General features: G+C 37.2%; 1 protein-coding gene across 4 annotated transcripts in view; it reads left to right on the top strand.

Moving 5' to 3' along the window:
- The window catches only part of NEDD4L (NEDD4 like E3 ubiquitin protein ligase), a 143,964-nt gene that overhangs the window by 70,743 nt on the left and 53,378 nt on the right, over window positions 1-19,843 (top strand). For 2 of the 4 annotated variants that reach the window (XM_070938920.1, XM_070938919.1), the window contains exons 5-9: window positions 796-962; window positions 10,821-10,953; window positions 12,483-12,656; window positions 16,341-16,415; window positions 19,370-19,429. In XM_070938920.1, coding sequence (XP_070795021.1) covers window positions 796-962; window positions 10,821-10,953; window positions 12,483-12,656; window positions 16,341-16,415; window positions 19,370-19,429 — 609 coding nt within the window. The remainder of the gene's footprint in view (window positions 1-795; window positions 963-10,820; window positions 10,954-12,482; window positions 12,657-16,340; window positions 16,416-19,369; window positions 19,430-19,843) is intronic. The other 2 variants (XM_070938922.1, XM_070938921.1) reach the window with 1 other exon arrangement.

The following is a 19,843-nucleotide window of genomic DNA, read 5'->3' as shown; positions in this document are numbered from 1 at the left end:
TTCTTCCAGGATATAAAGCAAGCATGCATTCCTACCTGCATCGTGTTTCAGAACTGAATTGTTCTTCTAATTAGCAGTGCGAGGTTGGTGGGAGAAACTCTACTACTCTGCAGAGTTTAATGCTCCATATATAAGCGTTTGTATGTAAATGCTGACTCCAGCTTAATCTCTGGTAACCCCATGCATACTTTAATGTGCTGTGCATAAGACTGCTTTCAAAGGTGATTAAGATGACTAGGAAACTGCACCCTTGTCTTTCACTTTAAAGATGTGCTGTAGAGTAGGCAATAGCTCCCAGTTTGTTATCCTGACTCAGTTAATGTTCCTGCTAGGGATTTGAGAATTTTGCAGTTCTGACATCCCCGGCAGTCACATCTCTCAATGTGCATTTAGAGAAGCGCTTTCTTTAACATATTCTTCCTATCACTGTCTTAGATTTATGGACAGAAGCCCTGTTCTTTATCCTTGCATTCACCAGAGTGAGATCTTGTCCAGTTTGTAGCCAAATGGTTTGCTGTATAAGTGCTACAAATTTGATGCAATCGACTGTAAAGTGGAACAGATATTTTGTCGAATAATTTATCTTTCCCTCGGGAATGTCATCTTAACATGCTTTTTCTGACGGTTTTTCCTTTTTTAAAGGATCATCTTAAATTCTGGCTCATCTCCCTTTTAGATTAATGTGATGATCAGAAATAGAGGCCAAGAAAGATTCTTTCCATTGTTTATAATGATAAATCACCCATAAAGGCTTTCAGGTTTTAAATGTAACTTTTTAATTTGTCCTCTTTAAAGCATGGCTGGGAAGTAGTCGACACTGCAGATTCTCCCGCTCAGCGCCAGGAAGAATTACCTCCACCTCCCTTACCTCCTGGGTGGGAAGAGAAAGTGGACAACCTTGGACGCACCTACTATGTCAATCATAATAACAGAACGACACAGTGGCATCGACCAAGTTTGATGTAAGTTTCTGTTTGAACATAGCATATCTTCGCTATTGTATTGTACTAACTATATGATACATCCATTGATATAAAACAAAGTTTCTCAACTTCAGCAATTTGAAGATGTATGAACTTCAACTCCCGGAACTGAATTCTCCCATGCTGGTTAGAGAATTCTGGGAGTTGAAGTCCATACATCTTTAAATTGCTGAGGCTAATCACAGTCTAAAAGACTAATCTTGAAGTGTGCAGGTTTAATCAGCAGCTGGAATCTCTGTGGTCTTAAGCAGTGAACCCCAAAGAATCATACTGGGATAAACATGTGCTCTCATTTATTTCGTATTACGACCATAGGCTAAACATGTGCTTTTATTTCTTTCATAGCATGATCGTGGGTTTTTTTCAGTGGCTCATTATGATTGAAAATAAGTTAGACGTTTGGTCTACTTCATATTTTGAAAGGGGATTGCTGCTGGTAGACACAAATAGATATAAATACTATTGCTAACTAGAGATAATCTAATTGAGACCAGTTTGGTGTAGTGGTGAAAATGCTGGCACCAAAATCAAGAGACTGTAAGTTCTAGTCCTTCCTTAGGCATGAAAACCAATTTGGTGACATTAGGCCAGTCACTGTGTCTCAGCCCAACAAGGCTGTTGATGTGGGGGAAACAAAACATGGGAGCATTAAGTATGTGTTCTGCCTTAAATTAACTAAAATAAAGGCAGAATAAAAAACAAATAGTCTAAACTTAATAACCTGGCCTGATTTTTGTCATGCAGTTGAAGGAGGAAACGTGTTATCGGCATATGTCTTATTTGTAGACATCTGCCTACAGATTTTCTCTCCTTCTGTTATATGACAGAAATCAGGCCTCCAATTAACCTCAGCTTCCTATTTCATCTGACTGGGAAACAATGGTTGCTTTATCTTCCTGGCTTGCTGCATCACAGGTACCATACAGTTCAGACAAAACAGGAAACCATTAGAGACTTTGCAACTTGATGTCTTCAACAATGATGGGAAGTGTGAATGAGTGGTGTGTGTGGAAAGTCTCATAGATAATATTGATTTATTAAACTGAGGTAAAATAATCTGAATCTGTCCATTGGGTTAAAATCTTGTCTCTAATAAAGGAAGCATTGTTTACAAATGTTCTGCTCCGATTAATGAATTAACCTATAATAATCATGTGGCTACAGCAAGCTCATGTTGTGGCTCTTTTGAGAATTGGGATTTTTAAAGGGTGAGGCTTTTTTTTTCAGTTCATACTGTTCAATTTTGCAATTATAGGTTATGTCAGTTTGTTTATAGGCCGTGCAAACGGCCTAAATTTGGAGGAGCAATTCAGAGGAGTTGTTCCAAAGATGTGCTTGCAATTATAGCAATAGTAATTAGACATATATACCATTTTACAGTGCTTTACAGCCCTCTCTAAGCGGTTTACAGAGTCAGCATATTGCCCCCAATAATCTGGGTCCTCATTTTACCGACCTTGGAAGGATGGAAGGCTGAGTCAACCTTGAATCGGTCAGGACTGAACTCCTGGCAGTGGGCAGAATTAGCCTGCAATACTGCATTCTAACCACTTTTATTATTATGATGTACTTAAAGGTTCTGTTCATTTACTTGAGTAGTATCTCTTCACTTTTTCTGAGCATGCCCAGAAGATGTGGGGAGAGCCTCAGTGAGCCACATGCAAGTCTTCAAGCTCCTTAGGTCTTCAAGGAATGGCTTTGCAGTCCAAATAGTTAAAATCTTATTAATTTATAATCCTAACTTGTAATTTACTGACTATGAAGCATGATAGTTAAAAATTAGTTATAATAAAAGAATAATGTCCTAATATTTTTTCATATAATTTCTCTCTTTTATATTTATCTTGATTCTTTTTTAAAAAAAATATTTATGCTTATCCTGATTCATTATTTTCCTTCTAACTTTATGTGATTTGCTACCCAGTTCAAAGCTCAGTTAAATTATTAAGGTTTATTGAGATTTTGCAGTCTCTAATCTGAAAAACACTTCAGGGTTAAATCTATTTTAGTCCAGTGGGGTTTACCCCTGAGTAAGGATGCAAATGATTGGACTGTGAAATCTATTATGTTTGGGGAGTAAGACTCCATAATTGAAATGCTACTTAGACCTGAGTTATACGGGAAATCAATGCATCTGCTACATAGCATGTTTATCAATGTACATTGTCTTAAAGCAGAGCTTTTTAAATGCATTGTGATCTGGATTTTTTAGTCAGATTTTGTACTCTTTTGGAAGAAAGGAAAGCTGTGATGTTGGCTGCATTTCTAAAAGACCAATTCTCAGCCTTAATTATAGAATTGCTTTATAATGGGCTTCCTGTCAACATTCCAATTTAATTCCATAAAATGTAGTCTGCTTCACTGTATTGATTAGTTCTCAGAAGACTTCAGGGTTGTGAAACTGCAAAATGAGGAGGAAATTATCCCTCTAGGATGGATGCTTGCTCTTGCTGTTGTAAAGATTTGTCACATTTTATTGCTCTATTTGGGAGTTGTCTCCACTATAATATTGCTGATAATAGATTCAGTAAGTGATGCTCAGAGAGTGTGGGGGGGAGAACACATAGTGTGTATTCACAGTAGAAATAACGCTATTACTTTAGGGCAGATTTTCTCCAGAGCACATTTTGGGGAGTGAACCCTAAAGGTGGATAGGACAGAAAAAAGGATCAAAAAGGAAACTTCCTTTTCTTTTTTAATTTCTTCAGTGTCTCCTTGCTATCTTACTCTCTGTGCAGTAAAAGCAAATGGATGAATTTCTATTATGATGTTTGACTGAGGGCTGTTGAAAAAGAGAACAAACAAGGGCCACAGATTGCCTATTCCTGTTGTAGGACAGTAGTTTTCAATTATGCTTAATCTTTCAATTCTTCTCCCAAAGGTGCTTTTCCAAAAGGCAACTGGACTTTCTTAGTTTGTTATCTTGAAAATGTTTTGCTTCTTATCTAAGAAGCTTCTTCAGTTCTGAGAAGCAAAACATTTTCAAGGGGATAAAAAAGAAAGTCCTGCTTTTCTTTTTGGAAAAACAGCTTTGGGACAACCATGACCTGGATGATTGAGAATCTCCATAGACTTTCAATTCTTCATTTCCCATTCCTATGGAAATACTTTCGTCATGGACTATTTAGAATGTGGAACAGTGGTGGGTTTCAAATTTTTTTACTACCAGTTCTGTGGGTGTGGCTTGGTGGGCGTGGTGTGGATTGGTGGGCGTGGATTGATGGGCATGACAGGGGAAGGTTACTGCAAAATCCCCATTTCCTCCCCAATCCAAGGGAGGGTTACTGCAAAATCCCCATTTCCTCCTGATCAGCTGGGACTCGGGAAGCAGAGAATAGATGGGGGTGGGGCCAATCAGAATTTTTACTACCGGCTTTCCGAACTACTCAAAATTTCCACTACCATTCCACTACTATTCTCCAGAACTGATCAGAACCTGCTGAAACCCACCTCTGATGTGGAACATGCGATATTGATTCTGAATGCGTCTTTAATTACCTGTTTCAAAACCTCAAAACACCACTGCATGTCTGACCTCTTTCAAAAGTCTTTCCTTCTTAAAGATTTCCAGCACTGATATGGTTATTTATTTATTTACTTATTTATTTATTTATTTATTAGTTCGATTTATATGCCGCCCTTCTCCGGAGACTCAGGGTGGCTAACAATGCATTAAGCAATAGTCTTCATACCTTTTGTATATACCTGCTTAGTAGGGCTTTTTGGGCCCCCCTAAGCGGTGTTCTATTTTATACAAAGTCAGCTTATTACCCCCACAAACCGGGTCCTCATTTTACCTACCTCGGGAGGATGGAAGGCTGAGTCGACCTTGAGCCTGGTGAGATTTGAACTCGCAGTAATTGCAGGCAGCTGGCAGCTAAGTGCTACTTTAACAGCAGTTTAGTCCGCTGCGCCACCAAGGCTCTTTTTATGGTAAATTAGTGTTTTTTGTCCTGACCATCAGGTTTCAAGGCAGTTTACAATAAAATAATGCTGCAACAAAGTGCAGATAGTCCTTTAGTGACCATTCAAAGTTACAACAACACTGGAAAAAAAGAGACATGTCTGTTTTTCACACTTACGGCTATTGCAGCATCCCCATATTCATGTGATCAAAATTCAGAGATTTGGCAACTAACTCATATTTATGACGTTTGCAGTGTCCTGGGATCATGTGCTCCCCTTTTGCAAACTTCTGACAAGCAAAGTCAATGGGGAAGCCAGGTTCCCTTAACAACCCGTGTTACTAACTTAACAACTGCCTTGATTCACTTAACAACTTTGGTTTTAAAAAAAGGTTGTAAAATGGGGCAAAATTCACTTAACAAATGCCTCGCTTAGCAACAGAGGTTTTGGGCTCAATTGTGGTCGTAAGTCAAGGACTACCTGTAACCCTACCCAGATAATAACAGCCTTCTTATTCTATACATTTCCATTTCTTCCGTCCATTCTAATCCCAGCCAAATGGTATAAATTATGATCAACATTTGTTTGGCCAGAGCCAAAGCCAAGGGTGAAGGAAATGGCACTCAGCAGTCATAAAATTTGGAATGCCCTGTGTGGAAATGTATTATCCTGTTACTGAGGTCAGATTTCTTATAGGAAAGATAATTGTTCTACAGAGCACTGATAGGAATGCATAGAACAGTGGGCCATTATTCTCCTTCCCTCCCTCTCTGAGCATTAATATTGGCCAGACACATTGACAATCTCAGTGCATCTTTCATTCCTGATACTTAGAGGCATTATCTGGGCACATCATTTGTGTGCCTTGTTTTAGTTTTCATTGAGCGCAGCCTTCTCTAACATGGGGCAAATTAGAATGACAGTTGCCTTAATTCTCACTGTTAGCTTTGCTGTGGGGAGTTAAATTATACATGAAATACTCTGTATTTTATACCTGATGCTCTGTCATTCAGGGTATGCTGTCTAGAATCTGTAAACAGCTTGAAAATTGTAAATTGATTAATCAATATAGTTAATCCCCGGGTTGCGAGCGTTCCCTTAGCGAACGTTCGAAGTTACATGATAAGCGCCCCCTAGCGTTTATGAACAAATCCCGAAACTATGAATCTTGCAGCACCAGGGCAGTTTTTTGCCTTTACGAACAACCACAGAGGCTCTGCAACATTCATCCTGCATGTTGCTGGCCAAAATGGAGCTTCGGAGGGGCTGATCCACCCCTCCAACACTCTGTTTGGGCCTCCGGCACGTTGCAGGCTGAAATGGGCCTTCGGAGGGGCTGGTTCAAGAGTGGTATTCACTTACCTTCGCTACCGGTTCGCAAATGTGAGTCCGCACCTACGCACATGCGCAGAGCCTTCCGTGCATGTGCAGAGTGTCAAAAACGGAACGTGATGACATCCGGGTGGGTGGGCGGAGCCTACCACAGCTGCCGCTACCGGTTCTCCTGAGCCAGATAGAACTGCCTGAATACTACCACTGGGCTGGTTGGATTTTTTTTCTGTACCATGTTAATTTTTAATAGTCACTAAACAAATGGTTATAAGTTGAGAACTACCTATGCTGTTGGAAGGAGTGGAAGGCAGATGAACTTAGATGTTTACTTTCAGCTGGCATGTTCAGCAGAGTTCTGTAACAAGACTCCTGATTATGGCCAGCAATATTGCCACATTAAATGGCACTTTTAATGCTTCTTTGTGATTTTAAACTTTACAACCCTGGATGCCTGTGTGGAGACCTTTGTAAACAATTCTGGGAATAGTAAAGTCATATTACAATAAACCATTTTTAGAGCATTATGAGTGAATGCCTGTCAAGCAAACCTCTGAACACAGCAGATTGCTGAAATCTGGAAGACGTTAAAGATGTACACATTTATTCAGCTAGAAGAAATTCTCATTTTAAAGAAAATAACACAGTGCCACATATTCAGTTTCTTCTGTGGAAAGGTATTTAAGGTTTTGTTCACATTCTATACATCTTTTTTTTTTCTGATTAAGTTTCAGCTTCATGATTTGCACATGTTTTGCTGATAGAATTATTTTGAAGGGGCCAGCTAGTACAAGATTCCAACTTGTAAAATCTCCAGTAAATGGATGTGTAATCTTTGGTTGTGCATATTTATTGAAAAGCCACTCAGAGTCACCTTTGTTAAGGAATAACCCTTGAGTAGCAAGGGTGTGCACATGAAAGCGGTTGAGGGTAGTTAGGAATAAGCACAATCACCACACAGATACATTGAGTCGTTTTACGGTTTACATTCAGGAAAAATAAAGCACAGTCCAATAAACAAAGTCTTTATACCAGTTGTAGTAGTGTTTCACAGTAAACAGTTCTTCTGGAGGTGCAAACAGTAATACAGTAAGTCAGATAGACATATCAGAGAGCAAGAACAACAAAGAGAGCAAGCCATGTTTCTAGCTCCCTCTTAAGGACATTGGCAACAAAGCTAACCAATCAGGACACAGTATGATGCAATACAGCAGTCTTAAAGCTATACAATACAATTGCAATACACTGCAAACATACATTGATGGTTTATATATTGCCAACCCAACAAGTTAGGTAATAGTCTTATTCCTAATAACCTTGAGCCACAAAATGGGCAGCAAATAAATTTGATGAATAAATAAAATAAATGAAAGGCGCTCATGGCCTCTCTGGCTCATGGATTCTACTGATACTGCTCTTACTAGTAACAAGTTGTTCCTGACATTCCACGAAATTGCTCTTGTGTTTGTTTCATGACCTGCATACTGGAATGGTAGGAAAGATTTATGGCTTTCTTTAGTGCGGCCTTCCAGGTTGTCATGTCTTCCTTCTCTTCACAAAGGGAAAGATCCACTATTTTTTCCGTCTTTTGGTCTTGTACTTTATGAACCACTGTCTATGCTTTGTAAATTCTGCTTATAGTGCTTCAGTAGACTATCGACTGAAATAAAATAGTTCCCCTTGTTCCTATTTTAGTGCCATTACTGGGTTTTTAGATGTGAGTGGTGTGGGCCTACCGGTGAAGAAGCTTGCATACCACTCGGAAGGTTGAGAGTTCAATCCTAGGTAGTAGCAACAAATGTTTCTCTCTTAGGGCACAAAGAAAAATATATCTGCTACGAACTCCATGTAGGCGTCAGGAAGGGCATCCATCCAGTAAACACTCAGCTCCATCAGTTGCCCTGACTCTGCCTGAATTAAGAGATGACAGGGTTGTAAAAAGGAACAAAAATGGTTTATATATATATATTCTTTTTTTACCATTGTGTGTAGTTTTGATTTTATTTCAAAATAAAATTAATGCTTTAAAGAAAGGCTGTGGATTTTCATTGTTGCAACAGCTCAATATATGGAGAGTGAGAGAGAGACAACTCAGTAGCCTCTAGTTTCTGATTTTTTTTAATGATTGAAGCAGTGATGAAATAGTGATTATTAACCAGCCCATTCTTTGGACGTGAGATTTATTCTCAAGCATTTCATGATTTGCATGCCTTTGAACATCTAAAGGCCGATACTAATAAAGTAGAGATTGAACTAGAAGCAAATGGATGGACAGGATCAAAGAGAATTCTGGAAATGCTTTTGGAAGGGCAAATGATTATTATGAGGCAGGCAAGAAAAACTAGCTCATTAGCCTCTAACTCACAAATTCTTCACATATAAAGTTATATTAGGTGTTTTTTTTTTACAAGCAAATGGTTTGCTGGTTTGCTTCAGTCCACTATGATACAGATATTTCAGCAAAAGTGTTTTGTTTATCCTTTGAATCTGAGTCATTATGCCATGTGATTTTTTTTTCAGCTTGTTTGTTTGATCTTCATTGGTCCCTATAACGTACAGTTGTAGAAATAATCTAGATAGAATATTGTTTACCAAATTATTAAAATCGTTGTGTTGTTCAGAATGGCAGGGAAAATTGATTTATTAAATTCAAGATTGTGACATTGATAGTAATTGAAGCATAGAAGTGTTAAACCAAATAAAAGAATTATAACAAGAAATATATTTAATGGTAAAAGTATTTGAACATAACAAGTTAGTTAGTTTGTTCCCTTGAACCCAATATGATCTGCTCCAGCTTTCCACAATAGAGTGTCTTTTTATCTACAACTTCCAATATTCCTACTCATTGACCATACTAGCTGGTATAATTGTAGTCAGAAATATTTATGAGGTATCACATTGGAAATTCTAGAATTATAAAATATGAGAGTTGGAAGAGTCCTTGGTTATCATCCACTCCAAACGACTGTCACTGACCATCCAGTCTCTGTAAGAAAGAGAATCCATCAATTTCTTAAGTACACTGTTCCATTGCTAAATAGCTGTTGTCAATAGATTTTTTTCGGGGATATTCAACCAAAATTCCTTCCTTCCTTCTAATTGAAATCCACTGCTTCCTTTTTCCTGTCTTCTGAAATAAATTTGAACAATTTTGCCCCATGATAGCCTTTCAGAAGCTTAAGGATAACTGCCATGTCTCCTTACAGTCTTCTCCGGGCTAAAGACACTCAAGAACTCCAGACATTTATCATAAGTAAGGCCCCTATTATCTTGGGTCCTCTCCTCTGGAAATCCTGTATTTTGAGAGCATCTTTCCTAAATTATAGTGCCCAGAATTGGAAACAGTATTCTTGGTACAGTCAGACCAGGCAGAAGAGAGGAATTATGGACTTTTCTTGAGCTCTCTCTATTCTGAGAATGGTGTTTTATACCAGTGGTGGTTTTATATAGGTTTTCTGTGTGAACTTTTAATTGGGAATGCCAGGAACCAAACTGAGAAATATATGCATAGACAACATGTTGCCTGACAGTAATCTACAGATCCTTTTCAAAATTATGGGTTTTTTTATTTATTCAATTGGGAAAAGTTAAAAGAGCCAAGGTGGCGCAGTGGTTAGAGTGCAGCACTGCAGGCTACTTCAGCTGACTACTAGCTGCAGTTCGGCAGTTCAAATCTCACCGGCTCAAGGTTGACTCAGCCTTCCATCCTTCCGAGGTGGGTAAAATGAGGACCCAGATTGTTGAGGGCAAGAGGCTGACTCTGTAAACCGCTTAGAGAGGGCTGTAAAAGCACTATTAAGCGGTATATAAGTCTTAAGTGCTATTGCTAAAATATATATAACTTACTGTGTCCAAATTTTGTTTATATGAAATAATTGTGATCATCCAGTACACAAATATGTCTTTGTGACTGTAGGGTTGTATTTTTTAACCTTCTATTGTTTCCTATTGCCCCCCAATCATCCACTTATCCAATAAATCTTGGAGGAGAGTGAGAAATTCCCAGAAAAAATTGTTCATGAGATTCTATTTCACATGCAGAACCAAACTATTATTAAAGATGTAGTAAGTTAAAACATTCACTAAACCAATTTTCTTCAAAAAAAAAAAAATCAGAGAAAAAAGCAATGGAGCATGAGATGATCTTCTCTTGAATTAAAGAGGATGCACAACATATACAGTTGTAGCAATAATTCAACAGGATGAGCTTAAATTATACACGGCATCATGTGTGCTGTATCAGCTTGGACATTGGACCTCGTTCTTAATTGCTGCTTCTTTGATTATTGAAATCTGCCCTTAATCACGCTAATAGCTTGAGACTACAAGCTTTTATTTGCTTTGAAGGACAAACTGATCATTATTTAATTTGAGTTGCCAGAGATTTTGAAGAAATAATTTATCATTTGTCTCCCATTATTAATAAGTATCAGATGCAGCAGAGACTTGAGAGGATCTGACATTTTAATAGCTGTGTGTGTGTGTGTGTCTGTGTGTCTGTGTGTCTGTGTGTTTGTGTTAACTTGGAAGTATTTCAGCTAATGATGTCTTTCTTCCTTCTCTGACTCATGCCTCTTTCACCAACCCTTGACATTTCAGGGATGTGGCTTCTGAATCTGACAATAACATCAGGCAGATAAATCAAGAGGCTGCCCACCGAAGGTTTCGATCAAGGAGACACATTAGTGAGGATTTGGACCCTGAGCCCCTGGACAGTGGTGATGTCCCTGAAGTATGTGCAGGATTTGAAATGGATCCTTTCATAGTTTTGCCCAACTGAATGTACTCACTTGTTTGTTTATTGCCTTGTTAAAAATTTCTGTACCACCCTGATTTCTCATGACTTAAGCCAAAATGACCCTTTAAAATGGCTTAATTTGGAGTTTCAGGTTTTCAAATGAAATTTGTACCAAAGGTAGGACTGAAGTACAGAAATAAGGAGAGTTAAAGAACAGATGTTAAAATAATGTAAATGTTTGCTCGCATGTCAGCTTTCTCTGATTATTAATGCTACTTGGGCTAAGAACAAAAATTGAATTGAATTCATTAATCGATTGAAATTTGTATATGCCACGGTATTCTAAAATGAATCCAGGAAGTTCACATATCAACAACATAAAAGGCGTAAAGTTGCTAAAATCATTTAATAAAAAGCCATCAGAGATAAAGTGCAATAAAACATTTAACTGCCAATCAGTGCCCCCTACCAGCAGATTACATGTCATTCCCAACCCAAAATCCTGTAGAAAAGTAGTGCTATGTTTGCAACAGTAAGCTACCTGAATAACAGGATTGAGTTTCTGAATAGACTCTGCAAAAGGAATAAATTCTATAAGTTTATGGAGCATTTAATAGCCATCAAAGTGTATTTTTTAGGTCACATGTTATCCTCCACTCTTCGGAAGTATAAATATTTCAGTGATCCACATCTTAGGACATAAATATAAAAGAGGGGGGGGAGACAACCTGAAGGAGAAGAGCCTTCTCAGCTTTTGCTCCTACCCATTGGAACATCTTATGCCCAGGAGTGAGATCAGCTCCCGTCCTCCTGAACTTCCACAAGATCCTGAGACCTGGCTTCAATGGGGGAGCGTCATGCTGGAGGTGTTAATTGATTAATAACAGATCCCACCTCCTTCCCTGTTCGGCCTACTCCCTTCCCCCCATCTTTTCGCTTTATTTATAGCTGATAATTCATATTTTAATAGTGTTTGCTCCTGTTGTATACATATTGTTGCCATGTTTTATTCTTCTTAACAGTGTAAGCCACCCAGAGTCACCTTGTGGTTGAGATGGGTCGCAGATAAATTGAATAAATAAATACATAAATAAACCTCTCGTAGTTTCCTTGATTCCTATCTATAGTTTGTAGTCTATGGAGGACTACAACTTTTCATCCTTTGTAAGAACCCTGCTTTTTGCTACTTGCCAGCTTCATTTTTTTCTCCCTCTGTTGCTCAAACTTTACAACTTTAAAATGTTAGGACTTCAACTCCAAGAATTCCCCAGTGAGCATGCATGCTGGTTGGGGAATTCTGGGAGTTGAAGGCCATACACTGTACCTTAAGGTTGCAAAGGTTGAGAAACAATATCTTACATAATGCTCAAAGTATAGTCTAGAGAGAGCCAAAGCTGATTGTCAGATGTTAATTGTGTTCTAAGTCTTAAAGGTATATAATTGATTTTTAGGTTTAATTGATAGCCATGCAAATTGTAGAGAAGATTGGTATATTCATTGTTGATGGCTTTTCTTTTTCTCAGCCTTGGGAAACCATTTCTGAAGAAGTGAACACAAGTGATTCCTTAAGCCTGTCCTTGCCCCCTCCGCCTGCTTCCCCTGTCTCTCGGACCAGCCCTCAGGAGTTCTCTGAGGAATTGAATAGAAGACTTCAGATCACTCCTGATTCAAATGGGGAACAACTCTCTTCTATGATTGTAAGAGACTTGAACATTTCTTTTACTACTCTTCTAACATGCTTATTCTGATTTGTAGAACTTACCTCAGAGTCAACACAACTGGTAATGTTGTGTGGATATGGTGGTTCGGGCTACAAGGGTGTACGTTTGTTCCTCTTCGTTAATTGAAATTATTGGACCATTCTACAGTGCACCATAATTATGATGCAAAGCATACTTACCCTGAGGGCAATTTCCACAGAATTCAGTGATTGTCAGACCTGGAAGCCATCTTTTGCCTTGGAGCTTCAGGCCTGCCACATTTACTGCTGTGGGAAACTGGGAGGGGTGGGGGATTGTATGGAGCAAGGGTGATATATAGCCATAATAACATTCTTTCTCAGGGAGTCAAGGACATCTTGCTCTGTACCTGGAGAGTTGGAACTGGGAGGTATCTCCAGTTGGGATGATGCTTTGATTGGACCATGTGATGGGCATGTGGGTGCTGGGCAGGGACTTGAACTTTCCTTTGGATGAGGAAAACCTGGAAGATTTCAGGTTCGGGTTTTCCCAAATGTGCCAATATGACATCTTTAATAAAATGGAACTTTGAGGAAACTCAAGCCCCGGAGTCTCCTTTCATTGGGGGTGTTACTTGGAACCCTGACAGTGATTTAACTAAGCCAGTGTTTCTCAACCATGGCGACTTTAAGACGTACGGTCTTTAACTCCCAGAATTCCCCAACCAATCATGGGAGTTGAAGTCCATACATCTTAAACCTGTCAAGGTTGCAAAACACTGAATTGAGGAAATAAGTCAAAGCAATTTTGATCCGAATTCAGTGAGCCTACTTTTGAGTAAAGACCAGAATTGAGTAATAATATTTATGCTATTAAATGTGTATTGTGATTTCATTTGGAAGAGATTTTATGCTTACTCATAACTTCCGCGAACTTGATAAACAAAATAGAAGTTCTCTGAATGTTTCATTGAGATAAGTAAAACAAACAGCAGGTGGAATTTTCTTTCCTTTTTTAAAAAAATTAATTTTAGAGGTTCATATAATAATTTTAACAAAATCCAATCTGGGTCAGTCACAGGGACTAGAGGTTTAGTTTTTAGTTTAGGTTTTAGTTTTAGTTTTTAGTTTTAGTTTTTTTTAGACTCGTGCTGAACTTCCCCATCCTCAGATAACTTCTTTAGATAAACCTCTGCTCTCATTGACCAACCCACCCAGATTGAATCCTGCAACATTATCCTGGGACACGTAGATTTGTCTTCATTCATAATTTTAACAATTTATTTTCATATATAAATGTGGCATACAACTGGAAAATTTATACTAACACCTGTGTATTGGGATAATTATATTAATGCATCAAAAGGTTGTTTTGCCTGATTTCTTAACTCAACAATTGCATTAATGGCTGGGATGAATATTACACCAGTGAGTGTAAGAATTACACTAGGATGTTTTAATTATAAACGACAGACAACAAGTTTTAATCTGTGGTTGTTTTATAGAAAATTGTTATTTATACATTTAAAAGGACAACACATCACCTTGCCCTTTTAGCATAAGTACTGTAATAAGAAAACAAAGTGTGGAAAATATTTTTTTTTCCAAAACTAAAATGGGGAAAAAACCTAAACAAATGTCTCTACAAAATTAAATATTATGAAAGAACAAAAATACGCAATCCATAATGAAGAAGAAAAATTATATTTAAAAAGGAGTATAAAATGTTAAAACAAATACAATTGAGGAGAATAAAAACATTACCCTATGTGACATTTGAGTCGATGGGCATAAATCTATCAGGAAAATTTGTATTACTATCAATACTAAATAGTGCCCATGTATGATTAAGCCTGATCTTTATTAGAGGATCTCTTAAACAAAAATTGTTGAAGTAATTATTTCTTCGGTGCCATTTCCACATTGTGGATTACCATTGAGCCAATGTTGTGCTTTCCTTGTCCAGTCCTTCACAAAAACAAATCTATTAATAATCTACATTTAATTTGTTTCTTAATTTTGTGTACTTTTAGGAAGTATTCCAGTTTTGCTCTGTTTTGTGTACTTTAGGAAGTTCAAGCAGCTGTCTTACTGCCAGATTCTCTTTAAAGACATTTTGTGAATTTTTCTCAATTTCTTCAACTTTTAATCAAAAACTTTGGACATTGCTACCAAAACTTGCTTATGATTTCAGTCTAAAATGATTTAGATTGATATGATGCAGTATGATGGGAAAATTATGCTGCCAGTAAATTATTAGTCTGCTCGTCATTTCAAAACCATTTCTTTATGATTTGTTGGAATGTCTTTACAAGGAATTCTTAAGCATTCTTAGTTCCATTAAGTTTCCTCTCCTAAATCCTAATACCAAAGTTTTAAGACTTTCCAGATGTAAATTCTTTATGTAAAATTAATGTTCCCTATGATTAAAAAATAACGAACATGCTAAATGATTTATGAAGATGAAGATAAATAGACTTAATCTGAACCACATTGGAATTTGTCTCTATTCTTTCTGTGAAAAACATTAAATAGAGCAAATTTATCCTTGTATTTGAATAGTGAAATGGAAATGTATTTCCATCTTAACCAAGCTTCTAATGATAGCTGTGACTATAGATTTATAATAGTTCAATCTAATGGAGAGTTAAGAACAAATCCACTTTACAAATTCCCTCTAAATCCACTCTATTTCATTTAGTTTTCCAGTAATACGAATTTTTCAACTGAAATCTATCAAAATAAATTTGACGTTCCTAAAGCTCCACTTTAATTTTGTTAATATTGCATTGTGCTCCTATTTTTGTTAATGTTGCATTGTGATCCTTTTGATATGAATTGCTTATGATTTCAGTCATAGAATACAGAACACAGAAAAAAATCTGTGTATTCTATGAAGACTTATTTATGCTTTTTCCTAAGAAAATCCTTTTTCCTACAAAGATCCTTCATTAAGACCTTCTAGGCAACAGATGAGTTTTACATCTTATCTGGCTAACAAGGCAGCCCCTCAACAAATAGAGATATTAAGCACAGAGAAATCATTCCACAAAAGATTATTTTGTTGTCTGAAGGCTGTAAAGTTCTGCTTAAATGAATATTCCTATGATGAGTTCATTAAAAGAAAAAACTATTGGAGATAAGATTTCACCAATCTTGTAAGAATCTTCATAATCTTGCAAGATGCTTCATAAGATTTTAAGTTATTTCTGTGTACCATCCTTAGAAAATACTGAAGATTGTTCACAGTTGTTCCATAAATAATACCATAAGTGGAATCACTGAAGATGGGAGACAGTGAATGTTCATGAAATAATCTTTTTTTTTTCTTTCAGTCATGACTAGCTTTCCACCTTATTTATTTTGTCCTATCAACAATCCGCCCAGAATTGTGGAAATTAAATTTCCAGTAAGGGTACCATTATCTTCTTGTCCATTCTGGCTCCTTCCAAATACTATATTAATTTATATGACATATAAATTAATAATGTATATATTTCTGCCATTTAAAATTGAATTCAAGGTTTTGTTCATGAAATGGAAAGTAACATTTCTGGCAATCAAATCGAGCGAAAGCAGGGTAAATTGGTGGAAGAAAGGTAAATTTATCAAGTGGCTGAATGGAAGCTAAAGTAGCCATAGGATGCCAGGGGAAAATGGCAGCCACAATGTATATAAAACAATATTTTTTTTTAAATTCCAGCAAAGAGATCCCTCTGCAAGGTTGCGATCTTGTAGTGTAACTGATGCTGTTGCTGAACAATCCCATTTATCACTGGTAAGTAGACGTTTCTTGGCTGTTGTTTTTGTTTGTTTATTCAGCAAATTTCAGGAATGCATTTGTGTTAAAATGTTTTTGGCTGCATAGGAGGGTTGTTGTTGTTTTTTGCGATGGATATCAATACTCAGTTCTGGGAAAGAGAGGTTAATCAAAAGGCTGGTTAACTTCAATAAATGCATAGCAAAAATATTATTTCTACCGGCCAGAGAAATCTTTTTTTGTGATGGTAGTATCATCACTTTACTACATAGGCTTAGAGGATCTCAACCATCCTTGAAATTTAATGCTGGTGTTTTTTCCATTTGGATGGTGATTATTTATAATAACCATGCATGTATTTCCATGTGTACCAAAACTTATTGCCCTTGAGTTGAGCTCCCACTCCTGGTGGCGACTATGTACTTTTCTTCACAATAACACAACAATATTTCCAGCCCAGTCTAAAAAAAAATGGTCAGAAATGGGCCAAGTACAAATCAGCACCATTCAGCACCTTTCCAAATGGAAAGAAGGTCAGCGGTGGGTTCGTGTCCGTGAATGAAGGCCATTTCAATTAAAAACCAGACACTTTTGGATTAGTGATTTTAATGTAGTTTGTAGTCATTTCTGCAAAGATAGAAATGTAGGAGTCTGCTAGAGAGGGGGACTCAAGAGAGCTTATAAGGAAAGGGGAGATGGATAAGGGAATTTGTAAAGAGGCAGAAAGAGCATTTCTAAAAAGTTTTTCTGTCAAACTTTATGAAGCCTGTCAACCATGTAATTTTTTTTTAAATGTTATGTATTCCACACAGAGTGGCCTGGAATAATAGTGGAAATTTTTTTAAAAAACAGTTCCCCACCCCCAATTTTTCCAGGGGTTTTTCCAGGCCTTCCCATCTCTAGTTCCACAATACTGGAGTTGGGATTTTTTTCCTATTTAAATAATTGTTTTAAATTGTTGATTTATTTGAATTTTCCTTTCCTTTTCTCCTTCTAAAATGAACACCATTGATTGTGGTTTATTTCACCTGAGGTTGGAGATACCACACTTTATTTTGGGGGTAATTTCCCCCACCCCCAGGTCACATAATGGCAGTGTGTTCATATTTTAGACATCCCTATCAGTAGTGGGTTTCAAATCCCAGTGCTACTGGTCTGCTATTGGGGGTGTGCGAGTGCGCTGCACTTCTGCACATGCGCAGAACGTTTTTGATGACGTCTGGGTGGGTGGGCGGAGCCTCCTGCCACCACTGCTACTTGTTCGCCTGAACCGGGGCAAACTGGTAGCAACCCACCACTGATTCCTATGCATCAAGCTGATTTTGAAAACACAAAATAAAATAACTTCTTGCTTACTAGGAGGAACCATATCTGGAAATGGTAGGAGAAAAGCAGGTGAGGGGGGTGGGAGGGCAGAAGCTTTATTCAAGATTATACACAAGAATCTGGTCAATTGAAGTTCAGTACTAAATTGGTGCCTGATAAGGTCAATGGAATTTAAGAGAGGTTGGACAATGGCAATGTAAGGACACTTAGCTAATGACATGTTTAACTCTGCCCACTAGCTCTGCTTGCTCTTCTTCTACAAATAAGCCCAATTAAGCAGCTTGCTATCATCATTTTTGCATCAATCCATTTGCAAATCCATGCTCTTCTGTTTCCTTTTTATTTAGGGATATATTTAAAATGTGTATGTCACCCTTGAAAAAGTGTTTTTCCACTCTAGTTATTTTCTAAAAAAGAAAATATGAAAATATGAAAATATGAAATTTCAGTGTATGTATTTTGAAAGTATTTCATCAAGAAATAGTCATTGCTATGTGTATTTTATCCTGAAATACGTATTTTATATGCTTTTGGTAACTTTGGAGTTCACAGGTACAATACAAAATATCAATAATCCTGTGAGCCACTTCAACATGATTTGAATCTCAACCCCATTGAACCTGTTTATTGTGGTTCAGTGCTAATTGGGCTGCTATATGTTGCAGTCCAACATTTGAAGTGGAACAGATGTTGTCCTAGATAGAAAAGATAAGGCTGGTTCACATTAGATATGGATCAAACAAATACTTACGCATTCCTCTTTCTGTGCAAACTTGAATAATTCTCTGTTACGGGTAGGTCTTGGGTAATTCTAAATTAGGTCTTTGGCTTGGATGCTTTGCTGTAGTCCTCAATATGTCTTCTCTCACTTTAATCCATATGAAAATTATATTGCAATATGCTTTGTTCAGTTACTCTATCTTGTTTCCACAAGGATTTTTTTCTGGGAGTACAAATTTCACACTAACCTGTGGCAAATTTCATGGGCAAGAATATTACTCTTCATTATTTTAATCTGGGATTCCTGTATGTGATCAAACAGTAAAAAAAAAAAATACCAAAAACTTGCACGGCATTTTTCTCCTTTTAGCAGCTAAGGTTTTTTTCCTCCTGTTCTTCTGTGTTCTGATATGATTTTTTTCTGGGAAAATCATCACGCTCAGCTTCTTCTTTTTCAGCTTGACTCTACTGAAATCTTTGCCTTGACTGTGGCCAAATCCAACTTGCTTCATTTAATTGTTCATACTCCTGTTGTAGGTACTGTCTTTGTATCCTCTGCGGGGGAGAAAAAATTCATGATAATGGACACATTGCCTTCTCTTTTCTGGTGCCTGATATATACATACCCATCCACTATGGTGGCAAGGAATTCTATGATTTGTAGTCTCTACATATTAAGTGAGGGCTAGTATGTAATAGACAATAGAATGATGTGGCTAAAAGCATATATATATATATACATATATATATATATATATATATATATATATATATATATATATATATATATATATATATATATATATATTGACCTTTCTGCTGTTCTCTGCTATAAAATAAAGATGAAAATGTTTTATCAAGATGCCATTATTTCAAATTAGTGTATTGTTCATCCCTTAACTATAACAATTATTATTATTTAACAGCCGAGTGGCCCATCTAGAAGACTTCGTTCTTCCACGGTCACTGGGGGTGAAGAGTCGACGGTAATAATATTTTTATCCAGCCAAATCTATATCATTCGCCTTCTCTCTTATTCAAATCTATCTTCGTTTCTTTTCCCTTTGTTGTCAAGGATATCAGTCTTTCAGAATGTCAGGGACGGATGGTGACAAAACAAAGCAAGTGACAAAACATATGTGATGTCATGATGAAAATACTTGTATTAAATGTTAGAAGGCAAATGGGCAAGTGTGGCATTTGCATGGTGGCATCACCTCACACCTCTTGTCATTTTGGCCTTGGTGGGTTTGCTAGAGATGCTTCTGCTTTTAGGTTGGGTACAGTTTGCTTTTAGAAGATTCCTTATGCAACTTTACAGATACCATACTTCCATACCCCAAAAGTGCTTTTTCAAAAGGCAATTGGATTTTCTTTGTTTTTCCTTGAAGACAATTTCT

This window comes from Pituophis catenifer, unplaced genomic scaffold, assembly GCF_029215685.1.
Source record: "Pituophis catenifer annectens isolate HBS135680 unplaced genomic scaffold, rPitCat1.0.hap2 SCAF_2, whole genome shotgun sequence".
NCBI lineage: Eukaryota > Metazoa > Chordata > Lepidosauria > Squamata > Colubridae > Pituophis > Pituophis catenifer.
Note: the sequence above shows the minus strand (reverse complement) of the source record. Positions and strands in the feature narration are given on the sequence as shown.